The sequence below is a fragment of the Pteropus medius genome, unplaced genomic scaffold (assembly GCF_902729225.1).
Source record: "Pteropus medius unplaced genomic scaffold, Ma_sr-lr_union100, whole genome shotgun sequence".
NCBI lineage: Eukaryota > Metazoa > Chordata > Mammalia > Chiroptera > Pteropodidae > Pteropus > Pteropus medius.
The window spans coordinates 16,330,150-16,351,472 of record NW_024349798.1 but is presented as its reverse complement, the minus strand read 5'-3'; the positions used below and the strand labels follow the sequence as shown (position 1 = coordinate 16,351,472).

The following is a 21,323-nucleotide window of genomic DNA, read 5'->3' as shown; positions in this document are numbered from 1 at the left end:
GTCCCCGCGCCCGGTCTGTTACTCACAGTGCTGCACTGACTTCCTTCTCAAACGACCACAGATCTGGGGACGGTGTTCAGAACTGGCTCTTTTACCCAAGGGCCATTTCACAGTCTCCTCGTAAACAGGGATTTATCCATGGGCTCACGCTGGGGCGTTGACTGAAGTCCCGTCTTGTTTGCTCCTACTGGAGCTCTAGGAGGTGGCAAGGGATGCGAGCGACGGGTGGTGGAGGCGGGAATGCTCCCGAGCCCCTCGGCTGCCCCCCTGGATCACACACATTAAACCCGGCCTGCTCCCCCCGCCAAACAGCGAGCCATACAATCAGTCAGTGGATGGCAAATCAACTCAAAAGACTAAGTAACAGAAATACACAGGCACAGCGCATTTCCCGGACCTTTACACTGATTCCAGCCTTGACTGTCTTCCAATTTTGAAGTGACATCAAATGGTGGTTATGCAGGGAAGAGAGGGCCAAATTGTCACAGCTCAAGCTGCTTCTGAACGAGGGACACTAAAGCCGCCAACCTGATGAGCGCCAACTCCGTACCAGCCCCCGTCTGCACGCCGGCTCGCTGATGCCTCAGAATCTAGCCATTCATTCATTCGTTCACTCGCTCACTTATTCATTCAGCCACTATTTGTTGGGTGCTCCCTTGGTGCCAGGCACTGAACTAGGACAAGGTCTCTGTCCTCAGGGAGCACACAGACTAGTGAGAAAGACACACAACGGCCGAATAAACCAATAACGAAGGCACGGTCGTGAATCAGCAGGACGTCCCTTGTCGCTCAGAGCTTGGGACATGCAGGCCGAGGGGACTCGACATCTTAAAGGGCACAAAACAACTGGGGATCCGGAGCTTCCTTCCGGTCTCCCATCTGGCTGACCATTAGAAGCGGGGGGAGGGGGGGAACTCAGCACGAACACGGAGGCCTGGAGCCCGCCCCGCAGAAACGTCAGGTCAGAAGCTCGGGAGGCGCGGCGCTGGGAATCGGATCCAACCACTGACCTTTCTGCTCTCGTTTGGCCCAGAAAACTCTGACTCGCTCGCGAATGTGCTTGTTCTCACGCAGCTTCTTTTGCCACTGGCGCAATTCCTGAATCTCGGGATCACAGCGGACCTGGAAAATGCCCACAGAGCGTTAGTTCCCTGCCCACGTCCTTCTGTGCATTCACTCGCTAACCTTGCATGGAGCACCCTTTCCAAGTGGATATACTCTCGATTCTGAATGAATGCTCTCTACTCCTAAAGCTCACGTGGTATTTGAGCATCAGTGAGGCTGTGCGATGACTGCAATTCTCATGGTAGGCTGAGAACATTCTAGAGCAGTGCTGTCCAACAGAAATATAACGTAGCCACACGCATAATTTAAAATGTCCTTGCAACCTCATCTTAAAAAGTAAAAACGAGCCGGTGAAATCATTTCTACGAATATATTTTATTTAACCTGAAAGATCCGAAATATCATTTTGACATGTAATCAATGTCAAAAAACATTATTTATGAGACTGTTTTACTTTCTGCTTTCCATACTAAGTCTTCAATATCTGGTATGTACTTTATACTCATAGTGCATCTCGATTTGGACTAGACACATTTTCAGTGCTCAACAGCCGTGTATAGCTGGTGGCTGCATACTGGAAAGGTACTTCTAGATCAATGACAGTTCATGCGTCAACCGCGTTTCTGTTTAACCCCAACTGTCTGCATGTCGACCGCATGGGGGTTTTTCTGCTAGGCATTGGGAAAAAAGAGATATATACCCAGGTGTGGAATTGCTAGGTCATATGGTAATTTTACCATGATCTTATTGAGAAATCACCGACTGCTTTGCACGTGGCTGCCTCATTTGATAGTCCCACCAGCAATGTATGAGCATTCTAATTTCTCCACATCCTTGCCAATATTAGTTATTTTAAAATTATTATTATAGCCATCCTAATGGGTATAAAGTGGCATCTCATTGTGGTTTTGATTTGCGTTTCCCTAGTGGCTATGACGCTGGGCATCTTTTCGCATGCTTGACGGCCACTGATAAATCTTTTTCGGAGAAACATCCTTCAACATTTTACCTTCTTGCCTTAGTTTCCAAAGAGTCCCATGGTCTTCTAGAAGGGGCCTCAGAGGTTTTCACAAGCAGCGACCTCAGGAAGAAATGTTGGGGTTTCCTCAAACCCTTTCCTTCCAGGAAGTTTATAGGTTCTTCATGCGCCCCCAAGCTCTACTCACCAAGAGGAGTTTGGGGAGATGGCTTTGCCAAACTCAAGAAAAATAAAGTCCTTCCTATTTATTACTCCCTCTCCCAGGGCACGACGTACTTTACTTAAGAAAACTACTCTAGTAATTCATTTTTTCCAAAATAAAGAAGACTGCTTCCAGCTGAACTTACCAATGGAAGCTACTCTTGCTTTAAAAAAAAAAAAGAAAGAAAAAAAGAAAGAAAAAATATATACACACACATATATACACATTTAATCTATAAATATCTATTTAAAAATTATATATACAAAATATAGTTGTACAAATTTCAGAGAGTAAAAACAGCCCTATGTGAACGTCGTAAAACATAAGGTAATCCCCCAAATCTTTCTAATTCCAAATCAATGTTTTTACAGTATTTCCTAAGGTTTCACAGTCATGAGATTCGGTGCCTTCGACGTCTCTGCCCAAGGTGGCAGGGTTATCTATCCGCTGTGGCCCGAGCAAGCCTGAACTCTCCCGCGGGGCCGAAAGGGCTGATCCACAGCTTTCCCACAGGCTGCTGTTCATCAGGACCCTCAGCACACAGAACTGCCCACATTTCTGTGCAGTGACGGCCAACACCCTCAATGAGAAGAAACGGGAAGGATTTTTTGAATCGCTAATGGAAGGTTAACACTAATTACCATCAGCAAGTTGACTATGTTTTATCATCGTCAGCTTCTTTCTTTACGACTGGTTTATTCTGAAAGCTTGGAAGGGTGCACAAGGACTGTGGGTTCCTCCGGGAGAAGGTGAAATTGGACGGGGGTGCTTTCACTTTTTACTCCATGTTTTTTGGAATTGGATTGTTTGGGAGCTAGAGCGTTGTTATTTAGCCTTGTCGGTTGACTACTCGTTACCAGGCAAGGCTGGATTGCTAGAGAAGGCTTTTGTGAGCCCTGAGGAAAGCGTCGCCCATTTGAACTGGGCTAATCCGGGTCATTATTGTCATGATTAGGGAATCAATTTACATGGCGGTGGTTGTGCCAATCAGCAAATACCATAGAGCGCAGTGTAATGTTTAACGCATAAACAATTTCATTGCAAAACAGAGGCTCCCTTCTGAGGCCCTTTTCACTCCTTTAAATTACCACGTGGGGTCCATCGGGCTCTTCCAAGATAGGATCACTGAGTATTATACACATTATTGCATACTTGATCTTGGAGTAAGATCGGGAAGAAAACCTATTACGTGAATGTGAATTTTTTGGAAAAAATACCCACGAGCCAATCAAATTCTCCTAATTATATAACACTCCCACGAAAGCCAATACAGGGTAGCATGCTGGTGAGGGAAGCCAACGCTGGGTCAGAAAGCCTGAAGCTGAACCGCAGCTCTGCAAACCGCAAGCTGAGAAACCCGCAGGAAGTTACTCACCCTCTCTGGGCCTCGCTAGCCTCGTCTGTGAAGAGGAGATAATACAAATATTTCCTTCATGGAGTTGGTGTGAAAACAAGGTGTGATACCGTCCGGCACACAGTAAGCTCTCGCTGTGAGCGATTTCTTAAATCAATTAATAACGTAACGAGAATAGTCTGGATTGGGCTCTGAGGTCACATTCTACAATTACTGTTAGGACAGGGAGCCAAGTAGCTGAGAAGTCAATGATTCATAAAATCAGCAGGGAGGCCTCCTCCCAAGGGTTTACAATTTACTGAACACATCGATGATTTTGTAATTGTATAACTTTAGGCTTCAGTCAGCCGGTCAAGGGCAGTGCAGCTTCGAGGCAGTGCTGGCAGGCAGGGGAGGAGAGAGAGGCTCTTGCCTGGGATTTTGAAATTACCCTTCACAGATCCGTACTTCTCAATTCCTCTTAGCTCAGTTGTTTTCCTTGCTTCTTGGCAAAACAGACCAAAACATAGCAACAGCCACCCTCTCTGGATGAATCCCTGGAGGTTTTCTAATTGCTTTGGAGGAAGACACTTAATCTATCACAGTTGCTGGAGAGATGCTGGAGAGTGACACAGTGGACAGCCCTTCAGTGACGTTCACGAGTGAACCTCCAACCTGGTATGAGACTCCTCATAGAAGGTTCTTACTACGTCTCTGCCACGACTTTACATGCTAAGGACTGTGCGGAAGGATTTTATCCTCGAGAAAAGCAAATTCCAACAGAAAGGAAATATATGTTTGCGAAATCTCCTTCAATTACCTAAAGAAATCGTCAGAGTTCCCAACTCTCTCAGGAATTCGACTTTCTCGCTGTGAGTGAAGCTTTGTGATTTCTTCTCAGGTCTTTGGCAAAAGAAAAGTCAGTTTCTCCTTCTGGTGGTCACAAGTGTTCCTTACTGTCTTTAGGAACTAATTCTAAAAATCTGTGGCTATCACGTATTTCCACTATTGTAGAGGTGTGACAGGTGTTCTTCTGTGGGATGCCGGCGGGCCTGCTGCCACCGTGGTGAGGAGCAGAAGTGAGGTCTCGGGCACCGTTTTTAAAGCATTGGGTTGCAGTTCAGTAGTGAGGAGTAAATTCAATTTAGTGGGTTGTGAAAAGCATTAAAAAATTCTAGTCCAATAGAAAAATAAAAGTTACTCCTTTATCACTAAGTTTCTTAACCTCTTTCTCTCTGATCAATTTTTTTTTTTTTGGTCTCGAAGCCTGTTTTATCTGATATTAACAATGCGAGGGCACTTTCCAAGGCCACTGTGCGTGGGGTTGGTGTTTGTGTTGTATATCCGTCTCCATCTTTCATTGTTGTGTTTCCTGTACCTCCAGCACAGAGGCAGATTACTTTTGAGCTCATAATCACTTTAGTTCTAATTCCAAGTTTGCCCAGGTCTGAGGCCTTGTCTTTTATCCAGGGGCCAGTAAACTTATTTATTGTAGAAGGTCAGAGAGCAAATATTTCTGGCTTTACGGGCCATACAGTCTCTCCCAGTGACCCAACTCTGCCATTATAGCACAGAAACAGCCATGGACAATGTCTGAAAAGAGGCGGGACTGTGTTCCAATAAAACTTTATTTAGAAAAACAGGCAGCAGACCAGAGTTGGTCTATATATAGGCTACGGTTTGCCAACCCCTGCTCTTATCCTTGAATGGGCATGAGAACTGTAGCACCCAGCTTCCCTTCCTGCCTCTTCCATCTTTCTGTGTGTATTACGTAAATATGACTATTTTAACCCAATTTACTTGATGGTACTGAAATCACTTGGGGCACTTGTTATACATAGCATGCCAGGTTCTCACCCCACAGATTCTGATTCGGTCCATAGGAGGCGGAAGCGAGGCGTCAGTGTTTAGCGAGAGACCCAGGTGATTTAATGACCTGAAAAGTTTAGGAATTCCTAAGGGAAGAAGCTGTGAGGAAGAAACTTAATGTGACAAGACTTCCTGCCCTAACATCTGTATGACTTTGTCCTAGCTCTTGCTCAGTCGATGACTGCAAATCTTTAAAACTAAGGTCGAGAAGGCTCAGGCTGTACGTGTGTGGTCGGGAGGCGGGGTCTGTGTGACTCACGGAGCAGCTGCTCTCCGGCAGAGTCTTTTCAGCAGCTCTAGAAAGGCCTTCTCCCAGGAAGCCACGCCTATTTTTTTTTTTACTAAAGTTCCTTTAATAATAAAGCACGTCGCAGTACGTCCTTGGAAAAAACGGAATCTCCTCCAACAGCTCAGTTGATGACAACTGAGATAAAGTTCATCCAGCTTTTCCTGGCACTTGCTTACCCAAAGACTCAGGGAATGATTAAGTCGCAAAAGGATTTGAAGTATTCGGTGAACTTTCCGATGATTTATAGGGTTAAATTACAGGAAAGTGTGCTATGCCGAAGACCATGTTATCGCACGATGCTTTGATCTCTTCTCGACCATTCATACCCAGAGCTGGCGTTGATGTAGTTTTAGCTGCCCAGATGTGTCTAACCTGCAGTCAAGGTTGTGAGCCGAAGATCGAAAGTGCGGCCACTCAGCCCCTCCACCGGTGGCTCTTAAAAGAACTGTCCTCGAACTAGCAGCATCAGCTAGTTTGAAATGCAAGTTCTCAGGCCCCACCCCCATCCTACTGACTCAGCTACTCGGGGTGGGGCCCAGCAATCTGTGTGTTAACAGGCCTTCCAGATAATTCTGTTTGAGAACCGTTATGCGGTGCCCCCAGATGATCATGGCTCCCTGGGCCCCTGCCCCTTCTAAAACTCTGCCACTCCTCTCATTAAGTGGGGAGGCTGTGCCCCGCACCTGGAATCCGGGCAAGGCTCGTGACTCGCTTTGCCCAACAGAAGTTAATGAAGGGCTACACTGCAAATTCCAGAGTCTGCGCCTCGAGAAGGCTCGAAGCGTGCACTGTTGCCCCCTTGGAATGTTCCTTCCACAAATGACAGCCATGGAGAGGAGAGCCGAAGGAGCCAGCGCCCGGGCCCCAGATGGGAGGCGAGTTTAAACCTCGCAGCCCAGCCGGTCACTGGCCGAACACAGTTATGTGAGTGAGTCAAGAAGCCACCCGGCTAATCTGCAGAATCGTGAAAAACAGATCCATTCCTCTGGTTTTAAGTCACTAAGACTGAGCAGCAGAAAGGACTAAATTGCAGCTGTGCAATTTACCCATAAACGTCACCCTGAAGGGAAACTGGTTGGTCCTTTAAGGGAAGAGGCTCCAGGGAAGTCGGGAACTTGGCTGGTCCCAGCTGCCGGACCGGCTACGAGTGCCCCACGCACAGGGCCTGCTTCGTGGGCTTGGAAGGGCCTCGCTCGTCATCGTGCTCCGCTGCCGCCATCTAGAAATTCTTCATAACTCTGAGCAAGGGGCCCTGCATTTTAATTGTCACTGGGTCCTGCAGATTAGGTAGCCGGTCCCGCTAATTTGCGATTTTCTCATTTATTCCTCACGATAACCTTAGGAGTTTGATTTATTAGCTTTCGTCACATATTTGAGACACATTGTAACTGAGAAAATAAAAGGGGGGCCGTTGTAGATAGTCTGGAAGTTGGCAAAGCATTTTCTGGGCATATTCAAGAAAATCCACTTGCAGATATAACTCGGAGTGCATTTAAACAACTCCAGGGCCAGGCAGGGGGAAGGGACGGGCCTGGCCTGGGAAGCTGGGTCCCAAGCAGCCCAAACTCACTATTTATAGTGCTGTGGCCTATTTTGCCCTGCCGGGTGGCCCTGAAAATTACTCTGAGAACTGGGCCTGGAAACTGATGATGGAAACCAGGCGCCTTCATTCTGGGGTATGGCTGGAATCACGCTGGGCACAGACAAAGGTCTTTCTGGGGAGCTCAAGGACATTTTGAAAAACAGGATTTTCTTTGATGGGATTTTCTTTGACAGAGAATAAAAAAAAAAAATTAAGGAAAACCATCAGGAAATGGTCAGGAATATATTCACAGGGAAGAAAATACACAGATCAGATCAGGTCAGTAAAGGGCTAAGAGTTAGGTGTGAGGCCCTAACCACGTGCCATTGCATTTAAACCCTCACATATAACCCTGTGAAGGCAGCTCGGGGTGACATGAGCATCCCCATTTCACAGGAAAGGAAACTAAGGCTTGGAAAAATTAAAGTCATTTACGGAAGTTCACAGGGTTGGTGACCCGGGGTTCAAACCCGCAGCATGGCGCTCCACCTGTCCACGCTGCCACCTACAGTGCTGCATCTCTAACTGTCACGTGCAAAGAATCACCTGGGGATCTTGTAAGGTCCTGATTCAGGAGGTCTGGGGTAGGGCCTAGATCTGCATTTCCCACCAGCTGCCACGTGATGACGATACCACCGGTCCACGGACCACAATTCGAGTAGCAAGGATGTAGATACTGCAAAAGTTTTTTTTTTCCTGCATCTGCTTTAAAACTCCTCCAATCTACAGCAGCTTGAGTTATTGTGTTAGTTTCCATTGCTGCGTAATAAATGACCCCCACAATTTGGCGGCTTAAAACAATAAACACTTACGATTTCGCACAGTTTCTGAGGGTCAGAAATCCAAGTGCGGCTAAGCTGGGCGGTTCTGGCTCGGGGTCTCTCACGAGGTCACAATTAGGATGTGAGCTGTGCCTACAGAAAGCCACCTGAAGGTTTGACTGGTGAGGAGCTGCATCTAAGATGGCTCACTCACGTGGCTACTGGCTGGAGGCCTCGGTTTCCCGTCACGTGGGCATCTCTGTAGGGCTGGCTTCCCCCAGGGTGAATGATCCAAGACACAGAGAGAAAGACTCCAAGATTGCAGTGTCTTTCATCATCTAATCTTGAAAGTGGCACACCATCGCTGCCGCCATAGTCTACTGGTAACACGTGTCCACCCTGACACACCTGTGGGAAGGGACGCCCCAGAGGTGGGAATCCCCGGAGGCGGGGATCACCGGGGAGTCATTGTGGGTGCTGACTGCCACCGTTTCCTGATGAAAATAAATCAGATCACGTCACTCCTCTGCTTAAAGCGCTATCGTCGCTTCTCATCAGTCAGATGACAGCTTGCAACTGACTCCACAGGATCTGGTCCCGATGGTCTTCTCATCTCCCTTCCCTTATCGCCAGCTCCCTCTAATCAACGACACTGACCCTCGAAGTGGCCCTCAGATACCCCTCGCTTCCTCCTGCCCCCGCGGGCCTCTGCGCATGCTTCTCCTTCCGCCTAGAATGAGCCTCATCCAGCTCTCTGCTCACATGACAGCTTCTTGGAGAGGCCTTCCTCGACCAAAGCCACCATCCAGAACAGCAGCTGCCATTCCCTCTCCCTTTAGTTCGCTTCCTTTCGTTTCAGGGTATTTCTTGGCAGTAGATGATGTCCGGCAAGGAGCGCACCCCTCGGCTCCACCGGCATGGGGCTTGGTCAGCGACGCGCTTTGGCCAATGGAACGTGTGGGTGAGTGGCCGGCGCCAGTGTCCCGTCTATGCCTTAAGATGCAGTGTGCGTTTCTGCTCACCCCGTTTGAGAGTTTCTGACCTCTGCCGTAAAAAGAACATGCCCCTGGTGGCCTAGCGATCTTAGAAAGACAGACCCCAGGACAAAACTAAACTGAACGCAACCGCCTAGAGCCAGTGTAGCCAAACCCAGCCCAGGGCAGCGGAAAGCTGATTGATCTGCAGACGTGTAACATAGAAATACACACCGTAAGCCACTGAGTGTTGGGGTGGCTTGTTAAGCAGCAGCATCGTGACAGCCCACTACTCAACATTAGATTATGTGTTTATTTATATCTGTTTACAGTCTATGAAGAACACCAGCTCTCTGAGGGCGGGGACTTGGTCTCATTCCCTGCGGAATGCCCAGCATCTAGGACAATGCCTGCGTGCCACATAGTAGGTACTCAACACTAGTGAATTAATATCAGTGAATGAATTGATCTAATGGTAGGGCTGCTTGCTTACCCTTATGCTGTACTGCCTTCAAATTAGCCTGAAAAATTACGAAGTATTAAAAAAATAATTGCCCTGAACAGTTCTAGGCAGTATGTCCTTCACAAGGAAAATGTGACTCACACCACGTTGTCCGCCGCTGTTTCTGTGCCAGACACTGTCCCTCTTCACCAGATCAGAAGTCATCCAGAAGCTACAACCCCTGTCTGAGAACGGAAGGGCCGTTTTAAATAACGCTGGCTCACCTGGTTGGGCGGCTGTCCCCAGAGAAAAGTCAGAGAGATGGCTAACGACACACACAAAGGGAGGAAATGCACCCCGACCCCCCTGCCTGGAACAGCTGCACCAGGAGACGCCCCAATCTGGAAAGGAGGAAGAGGAAGTCAGGAAAGCTGCGACGCTGACCACCAACCCGGGAAGGCCGAGACTCACGAGAAAGCAGAAGGAAGAGGGAAGCTGGTCCTTAAATCACTCATCCCGGGACTTGCTGAGGACGGAAAAATGGGCGCCAGCTCCTAGAGTTTTCCTCGGGCCTGCTGTCTCAGGGTCCTCTCCGTGCTGGGAGAAACGACGTGGGCGTGCTTTCCTTCGGATGCAGACACGCAGGTCAGCCCCGCGTGTGCCGACGGCTGGGCTGTGCTCAGCGCGGAACGAAAGGCGGGATGCGGGCTGCCGAGCGCGAGCCCAGTTACGAAGATGCATCCCGCACTGGGCGAGGACACGATCGCACACCCGTAAACGCTCACGTGTAGCCAAGGCACGGAGGAGAGCCGCGGGGAAGACGCGCTCCGATCGTCGGCAATGGTTTCACCTGGGAGACGGGGTTTAGGGCAGAACAGGAGGGGAGGCGTTTCACGTTTGACCTTAAACCGCTCGTTGTGAACGGCAGGTCTCGGCTCCCTGCACCCCCACTCGTATCCTGAAGGCCTAACCCCCCGGGTGATGGGATCGGGGAGTGGGCCTCTGGGAGGTGATTAGGGTTAGATGAGGTCACGAGGATGGGGTTGTCACGATGGGATTAGTGCCCTTTTAAGAGGAAAGCGGAGAGCCTGTTCTTTCTCGTTCTGCCATGAGTGGGCACAGAGAGAAGACAGCTATCTGCAAGCTAGAAAGTGAACGCGCTAGACACCGAATCCGCCATCATCTTGATCTTGGACCTCCCAGCTCCAGAACTGTGAGAGATAAATGTTTAAGCCACTCGGTCTGTGGTGTTCTGTCACAGCCGCCCAAACTAAGACATTATTTCCACATGGCCCGATTTTTGTTTATGAGTGCCTGCTCTTGTACAACAAAAATATCAGTGAAAGACTTCTTCATACAAAGATGGCCTTTTTTTTCTCCCCCATACCCAAACTGATATGTTGCTCCCTGCCATATTTTCAGAGGCGGTCAGACGTGGTCGTAGAATGACATCTCACTTCCTACGACATCTGGCCATCACCAGGGGCCCTCCCCTCCCTCACGCCGCTGCGGAACGGCTCAGGAGCTGTGCTCTGCAGCTGCCTCCTGGTGCCGGGCCTCTGCTCGCCTTGTCCTTCTAGCTACACCGGTGTTGACGGTCTGCAAACCCGCCGACTCCGTCTTGCTGATGATCACGGCCCACAGCGGTGCCCGGGTCTGCCAGCTGTCCTTGGTCTCGGAAGGGAGTGCATTCACCCCACTCATCTGCATCCGCCTGTTAGCATTCCAGTTACTCTCGTTTATCAAACCATCTTCTAATAGCACACGTAAAATTGACGCTGAATGACTGTTCTTTCCGTTGGGTCTTTAAAACCTTTCTCTAGGAAACAGAACCTCTGGTACTTTTCAAATAGGAAAGACACCGACACATGTTCATAGCCATCGTGATGCCGTGCATTTCTGCACCTACAGTTCACGGAACACTTTCTCATGTGTTGTCACTACGTTTTGGTCCTTATGATAACCTGGTGAGCTAGACTGGGCGGCTATTCTTCTTCTCAACTTAAAAAGAAAGAAACTGAGATTCTGCGTTTCAGTGAGTTGTCTCGGATCATCCGACTGGTAGGTGGCAAAGTCGATTCCGACTCATCAGTGGGTCTAAACACTGGCTGCATGTTAGAGTCGTGAGGGGTTTTAAAAAATGCCCATCTCCCATGCTCACATGGCCAGTTAAACAAGAATCTCAGGGGATGAGGCCCTGGGTATTAGAATTCAAAAATAAAGTCTTTCACGGACGACCTTGACACATCGTGAGGCTTGAGGCCGCTGCGATCCACAGGAATAACTAAGGCTTATGTTAAACTCACATGTGTTTATTCATCGCTGGGGTTAACGGCTCCCTCTTATTGGGGTTCTACAGTGGAACAGCACCCAAAAAAAGGAGAGGAACGCGGATGCGTGCAACCACGCAGGACAACTTCAATGCCTCGGGTCAAGTGAAGGGAGCCGCACTCAAAGGCTACATATTTAATTATTCCATTGATGACAGTCTGGAAAAGGCAAGACCACAAAGACCAAAACAGATCAGTGAGTGGCAGGGGCTGACCGCAGAGGGGTGGCATGAGGGAAATTTGGGGAGTGATACAAATGTTCTATATCTTGATTACGGGGGTGGTTTGACTGTAAACATTGTCAAAGTTGAGAAACTGTTCAATAAGAAGGGTAAATTTTACTGTATGTATCTTAATAAAGCTGATTAAAACACACACACACACACACACACACACACAAAATGAGATACCACTACAACCCACTAGAATGGCTAAAATTAAAAAGATTGACATACCGAGTATCGACAAGGACATGGAGCGATCGAAACTGTCATCCATTGCTGGTAGAAATGCAAAACATTTTTCTTAAAGGAGGGAGATGGGGTTCTGAGGATAATCGGACCTGGGCTTGAACTCGGCCTCCACCGCTTAACCCTGTGTGATGCTGGGCAAATCAGGGTTTCCAGGCCTCGGCTGGTTCCCCGACACGAGACGATAGTAGTATACACCTGCCTACTTTACTGAATCAGCATGAGGCGTAGAGGAGATAATGCTTGTAAGACGTTTAGTGTGCTGCCTGGCACACAGCACCACTATTAGATTCTGTGACCAAGAACAGATTCCACTACTCTGAATATCATCATTCTTCCTGTTGTCGCTGCCCCTGGGCTCCTCAAAGGATGGAGGACTCCTGTTTCTGCAGCACCTGGCACTGTCCTTAGCAAGAAGAAGGCTGTCCACACGTGTCCGTCCAATGGAAGGAGCAAAGGAAGCCGCGAGTCGACGGAAGGCGTGAAGCTGCTCTGAGGGAGATGGCGGCAGTGGCAGCGGTCACTGCTGGTAACATTTCACTTCCAATGTTCGCGGTCTGACGATGGAACCCTCGACCTAAAACGAGAATGCCACACTCGCTCGATGGGACCCGTACATGTGGCCTCGACCCTAACAGCTTAGAGACATTTTCCGTGTGCTACGAAATGCTCACGACCTGTTTCGAACCTGTGAGCTTCACAAATACCTGCAAGAGAGCCTGAAGAAAAGGCCTCTTTGGGATCGAATGGTCTGGTTGGGAAGGTAATGCGATGATTAAAATGAACTGAAACTGTATTCGTGAGCCAGCAAACACCGAGAAGATTCCACAGAGAAACTACATCTTTCCATACGGAGGGCCCAGTAGGGCGGCCCCGGGCAGAGACTGCTCGTCAAGTCACGAAGGGTGTGACCAGCCCCTCCAGGTCACACGGGAGATGGGGGTGGCGCACCAGGCGGGGGACGGCACCGCCCCATTGTTAGCATTCCTTCTGCACAGTCCAACGTCTGGCTTTTGTTGGCGAAATCTGTCCACCTGCCAACAGATACCGGCAACCGCAAGAGAAATTCCAGATGAAGAAAATCTGTCCTGTCCAATGTGCAGATGACCTGATCACGCCCGCTGTGCCTTCAGCAGATGCTCCCCTTTCCAGCCCGCCTGGGGGACCGTGACGCATCACAGCACACTTCATTTCCCCACATGTATGAGGGGAACCTCTGGGATTAACAGGAACAGCTGTTGAGTTCAAGGATCCGGGTGCACACGCGGCTCCCCACGGACGTCCGTGTTTAAGTGCCCGTGTCAACCCTCGAGGGGTTATAAAATGCAGCAATACTGTCTGCTCTTATTCGTTTCCAAATTAGAGATATCATTTAAAGATTGTTATTCACCAAAATATCTACGAAGTGCCTACTATGTGCCAGACAGTGTCCTAGGGGCTGGGGACACGGGCTGAACAAGCCAAGGAACATCGGCCCCCACGGAGCTCACGTTCTAGTCGGGGTGACAGGCAGCAGACGAGTGCATATCCAATCTCATGATAAATGACAGGCAGAAGATGAAGCCAAGTAAGACGCCGGGGAGTGCTGAGCGGGTGCTATTTTCGAAAGGGTGACCGGGAGGGACATCCAGGAAGTCTGAATGAAGGGAGAGAAGGAGCCGTGACTGACAGCTGCAGATGCAGAGAACAAACAGCAGGTGCAAAGGCCCTGAGACAGGAACGTGCTCGGGGTCCCCGAGGGAATGCAAGGAGGTTACCAGCTGGATTTCTAAAAGATTCCGTATGAAGAAAGATAGAACCAATGACGCAATAGTGTCATGCCCGGCACTGTGCCAAGCCCCTTCTGTGGACTACGCATCCGATCCAGTCTTCATAGGCAGGAACTATTATTATCCCCATTTTATAGACAGGAAACTGGTTCAGACGCTATATAATCTACCCAAAGTTATGGACAACCTCGCACGATATGCCAGGATTCAAACAGATCTGTCCGCTGTCAGAGCCCACGTTTTTAACAAGTTGCCATAGGACATGTTTCCCACTGAAAGAATAAAACGAGTCTTTTCATCCAGCCCTACCATTCAAGAACAAGAAAGTTAGGAGGAATGATGAGAACATCGAGCGAGCTTTCAAAATAAAAACCGTCATGCCCGAGAGCCCAGCCAGCAGCCCAAAGTGGAGAACACTTTCTCTTCCTCAAAGGGCAAAGCCTCAAGGTCGAATTTCTGCTTTCTGCAGAAAAATATGGGAGGTACAACAAACCTTTCCTTTGTATTCTTTGAAGAGCCTTTTCATAGTTGCTTGGTTTTTATCCTGGGTTGTTTTCATCATCCGTTTTCTACCTAACTATATAGGTCATCTCTAAATAGAAAGGAGTGGCTTTTCAGGGGGGAAAAAAAGAAGTTGAATCAAAACACACTTGAACGCGCATCTCTTTTTCTTGCGGTAAAATACGCATTAACATAAAATTCACCATCTTAACCGTTTAAGCGCACAGGTCAGAGGTATTAAAACATTCGTCATGTCGTGCAGACATCACCACCGTCCATCCCCACAACGCTTTCATCTCGTAAACCTGAAACTGTCCCCAGTAAATCATAACTACTCCTCGTCACCCCTCTCCCCATGCCCTGGCAATCACCACTGTATTTTCTGTCCTTATGTGTTTGACTACTCTAAGTACGACGTGGAATCCTACAGCGTTTGTCCTTTTGTGACTGGCCTATTTCACTCGGCATAATGTCCTCAAGGTTCATCCACGTCGTAGTGTATGTCAGGACTTCCTTCCTTTTTAAGGTGGAATAATATTCCACTTTATGTATATACCACATTTTGCTAATCCATTCATCTGTCAGCGGATTGCTTTCCCGTTTTAGCTCTTGTGAACAAGGCTGCTGTAAACATGAGTATGCAGATATCTCTCTGAACCCTGCTTTCATTTCTTTCGTGTATACATCCAGAGGTAGGATTGCTGGCTTGTGTGATAATTCTATTTTTAATTTTTTAAGGAAACCTGTACTGTTTTCCACAGTGGCTGTACCTCTATACATTCCCACCAACAGTGTACAAGGCTTCCAATTTCTCTACATCCTCGCCAGAACTTGTTTTCTGTTTTTTAGTTTTCCTTAATAATAGTCGTACTAATAGGTGTGAGGTGGTTTCTCATCGTGGTTTTGATTTGCATCTCTCTAACGGTTAGTGATGTTGAGAATCTTTTCATGGACCTGCTGGCCATTCACATATCTTCTTTGGAGAAATGCCTATTGAAGTCTTTCGCATATTTCTTAAACAGGTTGTTCTGTTATTCTTGCTGTATTTTAGGAGTTCTCCATATATCCTGGATATTAATCCTTTTTCAGACATATGATTTGCAAATATATTCTCCTATTCTGTGGGTTGTCTTCTTACTCAGTGGATAGTGTCTTCTGATGTACAAAACTTTTATATTTTCATGAAATCAAATTTGTCTAATTTTTCTTTTCTTACCTATGCCTTCAGTGTCATATTTAAAAAATCATTGCCAAATCAATGTCCTAAAGCTTCTGTCCTATGTTTTCTTCTAAGAGTTTTACTCTTTTAGATCTTAAATTTAGGTTCTTGATCCATCTGGGATTAATTTTTGTATATGATGCTAAATAAGGATCCAACTTCATTCACGTGGATATCCAGTTTTCCCAATACTAGTTATTGAAAAGACTATTCTTTCCCCATTGATAGCCTTGGTACCCTTGAAGAAAATCATTTGACCATATATGTGAAGATTTATTTCTGGGCTTTCGATACTATTGATCTGTATGTCTGTCTTAACGCCGATACCACACAGTTTGGGTTACTGTAGCTTTTTAATGAGTTTTAAAATCAAGAAATGTGAGTCCTCCAGTTTTGTTCCTTTTTCAAGATTGTTTTGGCTATTCGGGATCCCTCGATATTCTAAAGGAATTTTAAGATGAGTTTGCCTATTTCTGCAAAAAGCCCAAGATTTATTTTATAATCATCATATTACTGAAAACTGTTTATACATTTCACTTAATCTAAAAAGTGCTGCGCAATTTCCGGCAGAAAACTCTCGGACTCTGGATCAAAACTGTAGTGCTTCTAGACTGTATCACAGATATCATCTTCACTGTCTCATCCAGCTTCCAGCTATCAGGAGGGTTATGCACCTATAGGCTAGCAGCTGCCTAGGCCCATGGGATTAAAAAAAGAAACATCTACTAAGAGGCCACTCAGTCCATGCCTGGGCTTCTGGGAGCTTCGGAGGACTGCTGGGTATGATTGCAGATGGTGTCCTCCGCCTGCGAGCTGTCTAGTATACAACCCACCTGACTGGACACACTAGCCTTACCTGCTCATACACTCCATCCAGCAGTGTCCACGTGACCCCATCCTCCCCGGGCGTGCTTCACGCTCACAATCTCTTTCTTCTCCCCCCTCCACTCTGCCATCAAAACCTATGCCCAGGGCACACTTGTCTGCATTGACGGTGCATGTAAATAAGAGCCTACACTTCAGCCTCTCTGGAGGATAATTTAGCGATAATGGTCAAACTGAAAAAAGGTGCTTACTTGTTGAGTCACTGATTCCACTCCACAATTCATCTTACAGAGAAAAACAGGTAAGTGTGCAAAAACATACGAACAGGATGTTTTCATAATATACTTCATATAGAGAGAAAGCTAGAACTGTTCAACCAACTACGGGTAAATAAATTCTGTTTTGGTGCCTTCACGAGAGGTGTGTCACAAAGCCATTACAACTTGTGAGATAAATCTTTGTATACTGACAGAGAAAGACATTTCCAATACATCAATGAAGGCAGAAAGCAGGCACAAAACAGTGTTTATCATCACTATTGTGGAAAAAAAAATTCCTACGTGAAAAGGAAAAATTCTAAAAGAATGAATACACCATATAATTAAAAAAAACAAACAAACAACCTTTTATGTATTATCTGTTTTTTTCCACAACAATAATGTATTACTTAAAACAATTTTTTTTAAATTGAATAGACTTTAGGAAAATTTGCTCATTGGGATAAGCTTCTGCTCTCCAGCCCCCAGCTAATACAGGCCACGGTTGTTCCTGGGAAAAACTGGGCTGGCTGCTATGCACAATAGACCTCGATTTTTATTTTGTGCCAATAGCCTCCTTCGTGTGCAAGTGATCAAGAGTCTAGAAATTTCTATATTGAAAATTATAATCGTCAAGACTCTAGAGGGTTCGCTGGCATGGCTGAATGCAGCAGCTCCAACGATGTCCGCAGGCTCGGGCCCGCTCTGTCTCTCAGCCTGGCTGCCTCTGCGGTCATTTCTCCGCAGGCCCTTCACACAGAGGCGACGTGGCTGCTCACAGCCGGGCCTCTCGGCAACCCCAGTGCCACGTGAGCCGCTCTGTCCCAAAGGCTCCTCTGAGATCCCAGAATGGAGCGTCATAGATGTGACCAGCCCGACTTGGGTGCCCTTCCCATCAACGAATCCTTGTAGCCAGAGGGATGCCGTATTTGAGTGCCCAAGCTGGCACAGGCCCACCTCTGCTGTGGGGGGCAGGGGACCCCCAGTCCAGCTCTAAATCTTGTTCCCTTCCTTTATACAAGCCATTTCTCCTTGGGGCGCCTCACTCACCCCAGGTCAGTTCGCTCAAGACAAAGGTATAAATACACAGATTCTCATTCTTCTCTGCAGATGGGGATCAGGATATCAGATTCAAAAAAAAAAAAAATGCAGTTACAGAGGGGCTGCTGGAGCAACCTCGCACTGACTGTATTGTTCATCAAATAACGGTAATGATTGATGGCCTTTGTGATTCTCAGTTGTCACGATGCCTGGCAGGGACGCTGATGGTGGGAGGAGGGGAAGGCGGGAGGCCTGGCCAGCGTCTAGGCTGAGTTAGACAGAATCAAATAAAATAAATGGGCAGAAGGCGTAAAACCCCGGGAGCTTATTCAGACAGAATAAATATCCAGTGGATTTATCAGGTCTCTGCCTCCTAAATCATGAAAGAAATTTCAATCATTATGGTCCTCGAGAACCTCATTTGAAGTCCATGAGAGAACAGTTTTCTCTGTCAGCTGGTACTTAGGGCGTCCAGTGCTGCGTAAGCAGAAGAGCCCGCTGGTGTGGCAATGTGGCTCATCACCAATCACACCGCAGAAAGGAGAGTGTTCAGGGGACCGGATTTCATTCACTATATCCGAGTGGATTTAAAAAAAAAAAACAAACCACTCAATCTGGCTTTTTAACCGTTAATTGGGTATTTTGAAAAAAGAAAGAAGAGCATGTCTACTTCTATGGAAGTGCTCAATGTCTAGTAAAAACTATCAGGACCCTATCTACAATGCTAATTATTATAAAGTCACAGCTACCAAGAATGGTTCACGACCAACAGCTTTTGATATCGTGTGACATTTCTGTTAATGTGGTCAGTCAAAAAATATTTTTTTATGAGAAGTCCGGCTAGCTTTATAAGTGAGGATGTCAAATTTCTGGATTTTAAGACTTCCTGGCAAGAATATTAATTCAGTCTTAACAAGGAAGGAAGTTCTGACACATGTTACAATATAGATGGCCTTGAGGACATTATACTAAGTGAAATAAGCCAGTCGCGAAAAAGACAAATACTATATAATTCCACTTTAGATTGGTCGAAATCATAGAGACAGAAAGTAGAAAGGTGGTTGCCAGGGGCTGGGAGAGGAAGACATAAGACGTTGTTGTTTAATGGGGACAGAGTTTCAGTTTAGAAAGATGAATAAAGTTCTGGGGAAGGATGGTGGTGATGGTTGCCTAACAATGACTGTACTTAATGTCACTGAACTGTACACTTAACATGGTTAAAATGGTAAATTTTATGTTATGTAAACCAAACACAAAAAAATTTGGGGAGAGACTATGTTTTCTTCTTCCTGGTGTTTAAGGAAGTACAAATAAAGGTTTTCGTTAATTAAAAAAAAAATAACTTCACGGTTAAGTGCAGTAAACACTACACGGGGAGTGTGTAAGGAAGAAGTTTATGTGCGTGTTGGCTGTTAAAAGTACACGTCGTGAATTCTTGAAAATCCCTTTTTCTAGTCATAGGATATTCAGTTGTTACTGACTAAAGCTGGGCCAAAAATCAGTAGTTTTGAAGAAAATGTGATCAAAAGGAATAAAATGATGGTTTGCTTCATATTATTTTTTCCGTAGTATTTATTTACTTATTTATATAGAATTCACAGACCATAAAATTCACCCTTTTAAACGGTACGATTTTCTTAATTTGCTAATTTCATTTTCAGATTGTTCACTGCTAAGTATATAGAAATCCAACTGATTTCTGTATATCGATCGTGTACCCTTCAACTTTGCTTATTTATTCTAATTGGTTTTTTTTTGTGAATTAGTTAGAATTTTCTAGTAAAAGACCATGTCATATATGACTAGAGATAAATTTGCTTCTTCCTTTCAAATACGAGTACCTTTTATTTCTTTTTTGCCTAATTTCCCTGGCTAGGCCCTCCGATCTCATGTTGAACTGAAACGTCCTCGTCTCGTTCCTGTCTTAGGGGAAACGTCCAGTCTTCACCTACGATGTAGCCGTGAGGTTTCCCTCGCTGCCCTTTTCCAGGTAAGAAGTTGTTAGTTCCTTCCTATACCCCGTGTGTTGAGAGTTTTTATTAGGAAAGCCTTTTGGACTTTGTCAAATGCCTTTTCTGCATCCACTGAGATGATTACATGGTTTAAATTAATTTTTAATTCATGAGACTCATGCTACGTTCTCTTTGTAAAAAAATCTGTTCAGCACATTAAAGGCTAGAATCTCCCTAATTCTTCCCCAGTCACCCCAGAGTACCCACTGGTATCAGGCTGCTCTGTTTCCTTTCGGATATTTTCCTATGCGTGTGTGTGTGTGCGTGTGTGTGTGTGCGTGTGTGTGTATAGTTGTCGAAAATATACACTATATTTTAACAAAAAATGGTATAATATACACATGCTGCTTCCTCTCCCTGGGATCGTCTCTTGGTCCCAGCTGATACTCCCATGCCCCATCTTTTCTTTACGGCCGTGATCAAGTCCCTCCTTTCCCTGGGAACTTCCAAGGTCATTCCACCCACCACACGTTTTCCTTCTAGTGACAACTCAGGACCCCTCCCCGTCACTTGGCCCCCTCCATCTGTTTTTAGCACAGATGTTGGCTTTCAGCAGGCCAAACTCCCACAGGGTACCCACGGACTCCCTACGCAGCTTTCGTACCTTGAGGAACACTTCTAGCTATCGTACGATAGTTGCGGTTCAATTTTAGGCCAATTGGACATCTTTATACGGTAGCGTTTGCTGGCGTGATGAGCTGAAGTCAGCTGTCTTACAGACTATGTTTTTCATTTAGTGCCCATAACACAGGCCCCTGTGTGGGGGCGGTGGGGAGGATAGGGGAGTCTTACTGCACGGGAGAAGCAGAGGAAGAACATCACCACTTATTATTACAGATTGACTTCATACCAGGCTTCTGGGTATGATTTGGTGTGAAGATGGGGCTTTGCTGTTTTAAAGAAACAGAGTCTGAAAACCACTAGGTCATTGCATTTTGCTCTCGTTTCATAAAATGGAACAGAAAATAGAAAAGTGGAACTGCCGATTTTAGTGTAAAACGTCTAAGTCTCACGAATGAAAGGTGCTGAGGACGAAGGCGGAACTCAAGACGCATGTGGACGCTGGGAATCTCTGGCTTGGGCTGGACGTCACTGAATGCAAGCGAACCCATAGGAAAAAGACCACTTTTATAAAATATGTATGAAATGCTGAAAACCTACATCGGCACAGATCGTGTCTAAATCGTGGGGAATAACAGAGGGTTTTGTGACTGGTTTTCACTCTTTGGGGACAGACTGCTCCGCTCCTCAGTATGTGCGAGTCTACTATTTCATTTTCACACTTGACTTTGACCCGCGTCTTTAGGAATGTGCCGTGCACAAAAGGGGTGGGATGACTGGACGACGGCACTTCAGGCCGTGAGACCCTCGTCATCGACGACAGTCCTAGTTAATGGTCACAC

The 21,323-nt window shown here is 46.6% G+C and overlaps 1 protein-coding gene across 4 annotated transcripts in view; it reads right to left on the bottom strand.

The window, feature by feature from the left end:
- Positions 1 to 21,323, bottom strand: part of IQCK (IQ motif containing K) — an 85,671-nt gene that overhangs the window by 23,831 nt on the left and 40,517 nt on the right. For 2 of the 4 annotated variants that reach the window (XR_005657879.1, XM_039885489.1), the window contains one exon: positions 1,011 to 1,122. The exons of 1 other annotated variant lie outside the window; for it this stretch is intronic. Coding sequence is in view for 2 of the 3 variants with exons in the window: in XM_039885489.1 (XP_039741423.1) it covers positions 1,011 to 1,122 (112 nt within the window). In the remaining variant the exon portion in view is untranslated. Of the gene's footprint in view, positions 1 to 1,010; positions 1,123 to 11,787; positions 11,986 to 21,323 lie in introns of those variants that run through there. One more of the 4 variants, XM_039885491.1, reaches the window with a different exon arrangement.